Genomic DNA, 12359 nt, shown 5'->3' with positions numbered 1-12359 from the left:
AAAACACCCATTAAAATCCATTCTTAAGGCAGCCCAGCCTGTTGAAACAGTAGAGTCTTAAGGGCACAGCGAAAGGTACGTAGGTCAGGGATCATACGAATCTCCGGGGGCAGTTCATTCCAGAGGGCAGGTGCCCCCACAGAGAAGGCTCTCCCCCTGGGGGTCGCCAGTCGACATTGTTTGACTGACGGCACCCTGAGGAGTCCCTCTCTGTGTCCTTCTAGCCTAGTCCTTCTAGGCTTTTGGAAAGTTTCTTCTCAGATAATCATATAACTTCAATCCAAGAAGTAGGGTTGGTGTCATACATTTATACTATAGAACAAACAATGTTTTTGTTTCAAAGAAGCAGCTTCAAGCTGTGCATCGATGAGAATTTTGTACATATTACTACAGCTTAGTTCACACTTCATGCCAAACCACAAAGAGGCTTGGCTGTAGTTTGGCGTGATGTATAAACCTCAGCTTTTGGCTTAGCATTCTTGATTAATATACATAACAGGTTAGCACAACCTGTTGAACCCCAATCTTTATTTGATGCAGGAAGGATTTCCCTCAGGGGAACTGAGGGGAAATAGTAAAGGTGGGATTAGATCTTTTCCTCTATGTGGTTTGTTTGTTTGTTTATTTACTTACGTTAAAGTAACTGGAATTTATTACGTGACTCTGTCCTATTAATGCTCATGACCTACATTGCACATAAGGTGGGGGTCTCCATGGAGTAGGGGTGGAGGGATAAAAATGCCAAGGGGAACATGACCCTGCAGTCAAAGCCCTGCTATTTGTATGTGTACTGTGTGAGTGCACATAGCAAAGGGGATGGACTTCATTCTGTCTTTTTTATCCCCCTGCAGAGACTGCTAATGTGATGCCACACTAAGACTGAACACTGGAAACAGCCTAGCTTCTCCCTGTCCTCTTCCTGTCTGTCAACATGACAGTTAACATATCACTTGCCATTTAAACCCTGGAATGTAGTCAATCCTAGCTATGGCTGGCAAAAATAAGTCACTATAAATATGGGCTTATTACAGTCCTAACCAGTGTTACAATTAACTGCATTTTAGTGGGTCTGGATAACATGACAAAGCAAAGTTTAAAAACTTTCCTGAAACCTCCCAAATTGATTGGAAGGAGAGACGCTGGGGGTTCCAGGAGAGCCCTAGAGAAAATCCGGTCTTTTTTTTTATTTTACTTTTTTTTTTTTAAATAAAAAAGTTTTTATTTTCTGATCAAACAAGTATACAATATAAACAATCATTCAAACTATCATCAAGAAAAAGAAAAAGAAAATCAATCCTTGGTAAACTCAATCTTCAACCCCTCCTCACCACCCCCCACCCCCGACTTCCCAGAACAGAAAACAGGGCATAGGTTTCACCAAACATTCACTAAAATAAACTAGCTAACTGTAAGATTTAATAACTCCCAATACCCCTTAACTCCCCTTTTACAATTTCATCAACCTCCCTTTTTATAGACTCAAAGTAGCGTATAATCCAATAACTCTAAGAGTTTTAAAGCCATTAACAAATATTAAACATTCAAACCTTAAAAATTCTCTTAATATATCAGTAAAGTATTCAATTCATTTGCAAAAACATTTTCCCCCTCCTACTTTTCTCAAAGTTCAGATATTTTAAAATCTCATAACAAAAAATAAACCTTAGATATTCAGTAGTTAAATTTCTACATTTTTTAAGGTTCCTAAATTTTCCCCCTTCATTATTCCTCCCTCCAACTTTTAGAATTTTAAAAGATAATCATCAACATAATTAACCATTAATACATAAACTAGAAAATCAAAAAGGATTAATCTTACATTCAACCATTAATGCATCATATTTAAAAATCAATATTTAACTTTATACTTTTTCCCCCTCAGTAGTTATAACACCTAAAACATAATCATTTTTAACCATGAGTAAGTTCCTAAATTTTCCCCCTTCATTATTCCTCCCTCCAACTTTTAGAATTTTAAAAGATAATCATCAACATAATTAACCATGAATACATAAACTAGAAAACCAAAAAGGATTAATCTTACATTCAACCATTAATGCATCATATTTAAAAATCAATATTTAACTTTATGCTTTTCCCCCCTCAGTAGTTATAACACCTAAAACATAATCATTTTTAACCATGAGTAGAACAACTGCAAAGCCAAAAGAAAAGGTTAATCTTCCATTCTTGCTTTCTTTTTATATTTTTTCCAGTCTTTCTGCATCCCTCCTACTTCTATTTTGAGGAGGTTTTTCATTTTAATTTGAGGTTGATGTAACTGCGAAGATTGTCCCCTTTTTAAGAAAATTTCCTCTGATTTAGAGCCCCTAAATCGCCTCTTCTTGCTTATATAAATCAGTTCATTCCTTCGTCTGTAGGACCAAAGTTTGTCAAGAGTTGGTGAAGAAAAGTTCAGTTGTGTAAATGCCACTGGCAAATCTCCTTCATCTTCTAAAACTTCGAAAGTCTGATCATTTACTACTTTTTTCCAAACCAAGTCGTAATTTTGAAAGATTCTATCAATTTTTTCAAAAAGAGCAGAGAATAAGCTCGAAAATTCTTGAGAAGATTCTTCCACCTTCTCTGCTGCAATCAGAATATCTCCTGAGTTGTCATCATGCTCCGTACTTATTTTTGTCTCCTCAGTCATTTCTGTTGTTATCCCTTTAAGAATTGCTATTTGATTACTTATAGCTGCAGTATGATTATTCATGGCTTCTTTTATAAATTCTGTTAATTCTGCATCAAAATCCTTATAGCTCTGTAAATCAGACAACTGTTCCATTTCTGACACCTCCAAATAGCTTCCAGCACTTTCAGGATCTTCTTTCTTAGAAGCCATTTTATTTTTAAAAAAGATTTTCTTTCTTCCCACAACCATAAAATCATAAAGTCAAAGCCACCCTTTTGAGCAGCTTTCAGCAATTTCTTTATAAATCACCAAACGAAATAATCTTTTCCCAAACCGCTCTTCAAAATCTATTCCAACAACTTAAAGCCAGTCTCTGAGCACGAGTCTATTAGCGAAGACTTTCCTTTCTAACTTTCACTTTTAAAATCGCAACAAAGAAACGCCATCTTTACTTCCAGCTCAGAAAAACCAATTAGAAACATTGTATCCCCGGAGTTAAGTGTTATACTTGCAAAAAGCTTGTCCTCCTGCTTCTGTTCCGCCTGCTTTTTTGAAATCATTTAATCTTCTGTTTGACAGCAGAAATTGGACGCAACGCCTAGCTCTGTAAAAAAAAACAGAGTCCCCCCGGATCCGGAGCTTCAGTGGGCTGAACGGGGAGCTCTCGCCCTCCTAACCCCTGGAATTAATCCAGGGGTTTTCGGGGAGCTCTACCCTCACCCACCTGCTCTCCTCCCCTTCTTTTCCCGAAGGGGAGATTTTCAAGCCGTTTGACAGCTGATTAACGCTGTCAGAACGGCTCAACGGGATCGCGGGGGCGGCGGTCTAAAAAGACCGTCAATGGCGCTGCGGAGCCAACCCGGAAGTCAGAAAATCCGGTCTTATTCTGAAAACCATCCGGTGTCCCTTGCTCAGTCTGATCGCTTGCTTATTCTACTTGAATATGCATTAGGTAAGGTTACACTAAGTGAAATCAATTTCTGTGGTACACATGGGGCATTCAGAGTGACATCTAGATTACTGTCAGCTATATAAAATACTCTTAGAGGCTCCCTTTAGAAAATTTGGGGCAGTGATTTAATAATAGATGGTGCATGGACATTAGAACTGAATTAGCAAATGTGCATATTTGGGACAAAATAGTGCGTAAAGCAAAATGCAGTTTTTCTGTTGAAATTATAAAACCAAGTCAGGATTTTTTCAGAATTTAGTGTGGTTATTCCAGCAACTCACAACTCAAGGCTATAGAACTGGAGGAGGTAATACTTAAGCAGCTAGATTGTTGCTAGATTTGGGAGTTAAAACATTCTCAGGCTTCGCTCTTGGTCTTTTGATAAGGAAGAAACAATTGGAAAACTGGAAATCTTAGAAAAATAGAAAAGAAAGAAAAAAGATACAAAGATGTAGCTTCTTTACAGTAACCATAAATATGATTGTAGGTTTGCCTTTCTCTAAAGTTACATTGTGACTCTCTTCTTTACTATCTAATCCTTAAAATCATAGATCATAATTTCTTGTTTTATGCAAAAGGTCGATAAAGGGTTTCCAGTCATCAATAAACTATTTTCTTTAATCAGATAGGTCAATATGGCCATCTCAGCAAGTTCTATCTTCACCAACCATTCCTCTGTTGTAAATATAGCCATATCTTTCCATCTTTGTGCTTCAATATATTTTTCTTTCCTTTTTACTTTATGCATTTTCATTTTTTCTTTTATTTCTCATTCATTCATTCATTCATTCATTCATTCATTCATTCATTCATTATATATGTTGCCCATCTCACTGTCCAAAGTGACCCTGGCAGCTTTCTTTTCCCCCTCTTCGTTCCTTACTTTATTTTAGTTTGTACTAAATTTTACCCTCGTTTTTAAAACTTTCAATAAGATTAATATTTTAAAAAAGAAGGAAGTCTAGGGTTTACGTTAGTAACATGAGGCAGAAAAATGGTTTGAAATGTGCCAGCAATACCAGGTACTTGTGTGCAGTGTCTTACTGGTTACTTTCCTCACCTTGCATTTTAAACTATGGTTTGCTAAACTAGCCATTATGGTCAATTCCATACATAATCCTAAACCATCTTCATGGTATATAAGCCAAAGTGGCTGCATTCATATATTGTACTTTCCCAAATAAAACAAATTATATTTTGGTTTAGTGATTGTATGAAAACAATCATGATTTATTTTGGCATTTTTAAGTATATTAAGATTCAAAATTGCAATTGGTATTATATCAGCTGCTCAGAATTTAAATATAGCTCCAAATGAACAACCAATCACACGACCAACTCACCACACTTGACACACAAGACATTTATAAGCTAAGAAGAATAAGTCATAAGAAGACCCTGCTGCTGATGTTACCTATTCTGGTAACAAAATGTTCAGAAACTAAATTGAAACAAGCTTGGAGAGCAAATCACTGCCAAAATATTCTTATCTCTTTGGGGGGAAAAAAATATTTTAATGGGGTTCCCAATAATCTTCTTTTGCTTAGTCAGTGGTAAATACTTAATGTATTTGTTCTGAATCACGCATCACATTTATCATCATAAATTTCTCACAGAATTCAATTGATAGACTCTCTCATGAAATGTTGAATAGCAAAGAGCATGATTTACTATTTATTATTAATAAATAGTAAAGAGCATGATTGAGGGGATTATTTGTTTGTATTTTAAAATTGAATTATATCTACTGTATAGGCTAAATCATTCTCAATAGTTTTTGAATCCGTTGCTGTTCATCTTCTTTTGCATACTGGATGAAAGTGTTCTGAGTTGCACAAATACTTGGAGGGAGTTATAGCTATCAAATCTGGAGCATAGCCAATTGGGGAAGGCTAAGCTAAGCAATGTAAATTCTGCAGGCAAAACTTGGAAAAGAATGGTGAGTGGGGGAAGTATGGGAAGAAGAGAATTATGTATGTAATCTTATGGGGGGAATATTACATTTGCCTGCACTTTTTGCAAGATCAGGAGTCACTTCTTTAAACATTGTTGGTTCTATTGTTGTTGGAGCATCTGGAGGACTAGTCAATCCGATTCTGACTGGACACTGGTGAGGTCTTATATCAAGACCTACTTACTGGCGATAAAAGTGGCGAAATCTAACCATTTTTCCACTCTTATCGCATCTGCAGAGAACCGCCCAGCCGCTCTGTTTAGGGTGACCCACTCCCTTCTTTGGGGGGGAGTGCAGGAAGATCCCTTGCAGGGTCGAGTTGAGGATTTTGTGCAATTCCTGCATGATAAAGTCGCTCGGATTCGGGAAGGCTTGGACTCCGACTGGATGAGTCCAGGGGAGGAGATGAGGGTAGGTCTTGAGAATATTATCTGGGAGGAGTTTGATCCTGTGGCTCCCGAGGATGTGGACAGGGTGCTGGGTAAGATTAGTGCCGCCACGTGTTTATTGGACCCGTGTCCCTCCTGGTTGGTACTGGCCTCCCTGGAGGTTACACGAGGCTGGCTCCAGGGATTATAATGCTTCTTTGAGTGAGGGTGCCTTTCCTGCCGCCTTGAAAGAGGCGGTGGTGAGGCCCCTCCTCAAGAAGCCTTTCCTGGACCCGGCTGAATTAGCTAACTACCGTCCGGTCTCCAACCTTTGTTTTGTGGCGAAGGTTGTTGAGAGTGTGGTGGCACGACAGCTTCCCCAGCACCTGGATGAAGCTATCTATCTGGACCCATACCAGTCGGGCTTCAGACAGGGGTACAGCACAGAAACGACATTGGTCGCATTGGTGGATGACCTCTGGAGGGCTCGGGACAGGGGTTGCTCCTCTGTCCTGGTCCTATTAGATCTCTCAGCGGCTTTTGATACCATCGACCATGGTATCATGCTGCAACGGTTGAGGAGGTTAGGAATAGGGGGCACCGTCCTGTGGTGGTTTTCCTCCTTCCTCTCTGACCCTTCATAGTTTGTGTTGGCAGGGGGGCAGAGGTCGACCTCGAGGCGACTCGCATGGGGAGTGCTGCAAGGATCGGTCCTCTCGCCCCTTCTGTTCAACATTTATGTGAAGCTGCTGGGTGAGATCATCCGTGGTTTTGGGGTGAGAGTCCATCAGTACGCTGATGACACTCAGCTGTACATCTCTACCCCAGACCACCCCAACGATGCCCTTGATGTGATGTCTCGCTGCCTGGAGGCCGTGCGGGTCTGGATGGGGAGAAATAGGCTCAGATTCAACCCTTCCAAGACCGAGTGGCTGTGCTTCCGGCATCCCGATATAGTCAGCTGGTGCCATCACTGACTATTGGGTGTGAATCTCTGCCCCCCACAGAGAGGGCTCGCAATCTGGGTGTCCTCCTGGACGCACGGCTGTCTTTAGAAGAGCATATGACGGCCACGGCCAGGGGGGCTTTCGCCTGATTCGCCAGTTGCAGCCCTTTCTGGACCGGGACGCCTTGCGCACGGTCACTCTCGCCCTTGTCACCTCCCGGCTGGACTATTGTAATGCTCTCTACATGGGGCTCCCCTTGAAGAGCACTTGGAGGCTCCAGCTGGTCCAGAATGCGGCCGCGCGGGTGGTTATGGGTGCAACCCGTTGTGCCCACGTGACACCCCTCCTGCGCGAGCTGCATTGGCTCCCATTGGTCTTCCGGGTGCGATTCAAGGTGTTGGTTACCACCTTTAAAGCGCTCCATGGCATAGGACCCGGGTACCTTCAAGACCGACTTCTGCCACCAACAGCCTCCCACCGGCCAGTTCGCTCCCACAGAGAGGGCCTCCTCAGGGTGCTATCAGCCAAGTTATGTTGGCTGGCGACACCCAGGGGGAGGCCCTTCTCTGTGGGAGCCCCTGCCCTGTGGAATGAACTGCCCCTGAAAATGCATAAGATCTCCGACCTCCGTGTATTTCGCTGTGCCCTCAAGACCCTGCTGTTCCGCCAGGCCAGGCTATCAATGTAATGATTTTTAAATTGGGTGTTTTAAATTTTGGGGTTTTAAATCTGAGCCGAAATTATTTAATAATTTTAATTATTTTTAACTGATGTCTGTCTTTGGGCTTTTAATAGGCTATACACCGCCCTGAGTCCTTTGGGAGAAGGGCGGTATAGAAATAAAATTATTTATTTATGTATTTATTTATTTGATTTTTCCGCCTTTTTTTTCCTTTTCCTTTTGCACATTTTTCTTTTTTCTTTCTCATTTCAGTTAGATTCAGATTCTTTTTAAGCATTCTTAGACTTAGAATAACAGAGTTGGAAGGGACGTTGTAGGTCATCTAGTCAACTCTCTGCTCAAGCAGGAGACCTTGTACATTTTTGACAAGTGGCTGTCCTGTCTCTTCTTGAAAAGCTCCAGTGTTGAAGCATTCACAACTTCTGAAGGCAAGCTGTTCCATTGATCGATTGTTCTCAGAAAAAAAAATCCCTTATTTCTAGCTTAAATCTCCCCTTGATCAGTTTCCATCCATTGTTCCTTCAGGTGCTTTGGAAAATAGGTTGTCCTCCTCTACTCTGTGACAGCCCTTCAAACTGCTATAAGGTCCCCCCGGTCCTTCTCTTCACTAGACTAGCCATTAAATGCTGCAGTAAAAAGTATTTTTGTCAAAAAGAGAAGGATGGAAGCTGGAATGAATCTCAATAAATGGGCAGAGAAGCAGAGCTTTATTATTTCTATCAGACAGTGTACCTATATGGACTACCACATATACAAAGGAATGAGGAAAAATATATTAGGGTAATCAGGAAGATGGTTGAAAAAGAAAGTTCAGGCAAAAGGTTTTTTGGATTCAAGCAACATGGCTTTTGTTACACAAAAATGGTCAAAATAGCCACTTATTTTATAATTACAAAGAAAGTGGGATAGAAAATCATTGACATTCTCAGTTATAGAAATACCCAGTCTGTACAGCTTTGGACCAGAGTTCTGATGAATTCTTGCTACTGATCATATTGGTCAGGGCTGATAATGCATGAAATCAAGAACATTTAAAAGCATTTCCTGGACCACGGTGATAGAGGCAGATGGAGGAAGAATGCACAAGAGATAAAGTACTTTCTAGTGTTGGGCCAGTTAGACAGAAATGTGCTTCCAGAGGAAAATCTGGCTGGTAGAGAAATGACTGCAGAAGATTATATAAATAAAGGACGGGTGGACCACTACAGCAAAAAACAAAATCTAGGACAGATTTGATACCTTAACAGGTTTTTGGGAGCCATGTTTTCTGCTATATAAAAGACACTTGCAATGCTTTGGTATAATAAGAGGCTTACATTGGTTCATTTAAATCACCCCAGCTTTTTTTCCAGTTAACATCTTCCTAACTGATCCCACTTCAGATAGTGTATCTAACCTTATTTACGTTTTTCCTCATCCCAAAGTCATCAGTTTCCTTGTTCAGTTACATTTGGTGATCTAATAGAAGATGAGAGAATAGATGAAAAAACAGTTGGCCAAAAGGAGTGAGTGTGAGGGAGTGAGGAAGGGAGAGAGAGGGAGAGAGGGAGAGAGAGAGAGAGAAAGAGAGAGAGAGAGAGAATATAAATTTATTCAAATGGAGAAAAGTTTCCTATATCATTCATTAGTTAACCAAATGGGCCATCTTTTAAAAGCATTTCCTCTCTTGGGCATTCTTTATTTGTCTCACATGTTATAGTAGTCTACCAGATGCCTCGTAGATGCTCTGGACTTCAAGAAGAATCATCTCCAGTAAATACAAGTTTTTGGAGCTTTAGTGCAAAGTGTTGCCTACTTCTATGCTAGAACATTGGATAACCTTCTAGGACACAAGTCCTTTGTTGGCTAACTATGTTAGATGACTTCATTGGCAGCCATCTTATTTCGAGGCACAACTGGAGATTATGTTTGCAATTTGAAAGGGCAGATGCTTTTATTACATCAAGAAACACTCCCTCATATGTGTGCTTTCTTAGCAATTTAAGATGTATAAAAGAGGTTTTTCTTGCAAATCCAATTTATTGAAAGGCTAAGCAGGTTTTCATGAGCGACATAGCATTTTATGTGCCAGATTCAGCTAATTGGGGGCATATTATATGCCGCATGTTTTGCCTTCCTTGCTTTGTGAAAGATCTTTACCTTTCAAGACTGATGTGTCTTTTGGCTCTACTCTTCTGCATGCATGTTGGAGATAATACCCTGATATTATAAGTTTTATGCAAAATGCTTTCAAAAATAGTAATGATATCGACTCGAGCCTGTAGTAGATCCTTTGAAGTGAAAAAAGATCTGAGCCAGAATTAATGATTTAGGTAGTTTTAAAGTCTGCTCCCAGCAGTCCCCAAATGAGTTGCAGATATATCTATGCTTATATTAATTTTAATTAATCAGTGGAATAGCTTGCCTTCCAGAGTAGTAGGTGCTCCATCACTGAAGGTTTTCAAGAAAAGATTGGACATCCATTTGTGTAGGATGATATAAGGACTCTTACTTTGGACGGGATTGGATTAGAAGACCTCCTAGGATATTTCCAGACCTGTATAAGGATTTTAAAATATTTTATATACTAAATTATAAAATTAGAAAGAATATGGTTTTTTTCCCCTACTTTGTGTGGATTGCTTTAACATTGCTTTATTTTGTGCAATTAGTACAGTGATAGTATCTACGGCTTTTATGGATCTTCTCTAAATAAAAAAAGCATTGCTTGCAGTGGATCCTTGACTTCCATTAAACCTTTTTTTTAAACCTACAGGTAGTCCTTGACTTACAATCATTCGTTTAGTGATCATCCGAAGTTACAACAGCATTGAAAAGAGTGATGTAGGATCGGTTTTAAAACTTATAACCGTTGCAGCAATTCCTGTGGTCACATGATCAAAACCTGTGTGCTTGGCATGTTATTTATGACAGTTGCACTCTCCTGGGGTCAGGTGATCACCATCTGTAACCTTCCGAGCTGGCTTCCGATAAGCAAAGTCAGTGGGAGAAGCCAGATTCACTTAATGGCTGCAGGATTCACTTTACAACTGGCAAAAAAAAAAAGGTTACAAAATCACTTAACTGTCTTGCTTAGGAGCAGAAATTTTGGACTCCATTGTGGTTGTAAATCGAGGACTACATATATATGATTTAGTGTTGGCAATATTTTAGGATACATTGAATACTCAGGTGTGTGAAGATCTCCATGAAAATTATTAAAACATTCTATAGAAATAAATAGAGGGCATCATTCTACATATAACTATTTGACATGAAATAAAAAATAAGAGGGACTCAGTGGCTAAGATGCTGAGTTTGTCAATCAAAAGATCGGCAGTTTAGCGGATCGAATCCCTAGTGCCGCGTAACGGGTGAGCTCGCATTAGTTGTCCCAGCTTCTGCCAACCTAACAGTTCGAAAGCACGTAAAAAATGCAAGTAGAAAAATAGGGACCACCTTTGGTGGGAAGGTAACAGCGTTCCGTGTGCCTTTGCTGTTTAGTCATACCAGCCACATGACCACAGAGACGTCTTTGGACAGCGCTGGCTCTTTGGCTTTGAAACAGAGATGAGCACCGCCCCCTAGAGTCAGGAACGACTAGCACATATGTGCGAGGGGAACCTTTACCTTTAAAAAAGACTGTATTTTAATTTTTTCTCTCTTATTCCAAATAAGTTTGCAAAAAGGAACCATCTCTCTGAATCCTCTTAATAAATCAGTAAAGGATACACTTCTAGCATCTGGAAAGGCTCTTCAATATTTATTGAAATAATAAATATGAATATGAATTGAGCCAGTTCAGGACAGAAGTTAAGGCCCCAGGCTAGAAACTTGGGAAATGTGAATTCTAGTCCTACCTTAGGCATGAAAGTCAGCTGGGTGACCTTGGTGCTGGTCACTCTCAGCTCAACTCACCTCACAGGGTGATTGTTGTGGGGAAATAGGAGGAGGAACAAATATTAGGTAAGCTTGCTGCCTTGAGTTATTTACAAAAATAATAATAAAGATTTTTTAAAAATCTAAATCTAATGTAAAAACTGAATATTTATTAAGTGTTCATATTATTTCTGCGGTTCTAACTTGAGTGGTTCTTCTCTCTTACCCTCAGTCTTCCATGCCTTGGGTCTTGGTACACTATTTGCTCATAATTTATGGATGAGAAATTCTACGTGACATCTCTATGATTTAGGGAGCACTTTGTGATGACGGAACGGAAGATTTTCTTCTTTCTCAGGATAAATAAAATATCCAAGAGTAGCAAAGGAAGAGAATATGAGCTAGTTTGTTACCATTCTATCTTAAGGAGCTTACCTTTTTCAAATTACCATAATTTCAATTAGTAATATCACCACAGGTACCGTGTTTAAATAACCTGTACAGGAGAGAGAGATAAAGCATTCGCTGTTTCCTCAGACGGTACAAATAAATTTACATTTTGAATACAACTATTTGTTCCCGGCACAGTTAATTAGTTAAATGTAAATCAGCTATATCTTTCCAACTGAGTATTTTATTCTCTACTTTGTGAATGGTATTAATTGGATTCTGTCCCTTTTCTCACAGCTGCACTGCTGAAACTACCCTTGATCTCCCTTCCCCCAAATCCTGTGAAGTTCCGAAAGCAAATCACACTTTTGTGGAAGACTGTCATCAATCCACAGTGAGTTACTTGGCGTGGGCAATGGGTCACAAATGATAATGGATGCATCCTGATTTGAATGATGTAATTTAGACACTTGTATTTGACTCTGTGATGCAAACTATTTTCCAATGCACCAAAAGGTAAGACAAGAAACAATGATTGGAAAATAATCAAAGAGAGAAGCAACCTAGAACTAA

General features: G+C 39.7%; 1 protein-coding gene across 2 annotated transcripts in view; it reads left to right on the top strand.

Annotated features, from left to right (window-relative positions):
- Nucleotides 1–12359, top strand: part of LOC117668610 (uncharacterized) — an 80426-nt gene that overhangs the window by 56068 nt on the left and 11999 nt on the right. For both annotated transcript variants that reach the window (XM_087881748.1, XM_087881749.1), the window contains one exon: nucleotides 12084–12180. In XM_087881748.1, the coding sequence (XP_087737874.1) occupies nucleotides 12084–12180 (97 nt within the window). The remainder of the gene's footprint in view (nucleotides 1–12083; nucleotides 12181–12359) is intronic.

Source organism: Pantherophis guttatus, chromosome 1 (assembly GCF_059756535.1).
Source record: "Pantherophis guttatus breed Tessera chromosome 1, ASM5975653v1, whole genome shotgun sequence".
NCBI lineage: Eukaryota > Metazoa > Chordata > Lepidosauria > Squamata > Colubridae > Pantherophis > Pantherophis guttatus.
The sequence above is the reverse complement of the archived record's forward strand: the minus strand, read 5'-3'. Positions and strand labels throughout refer to the sequence as shown.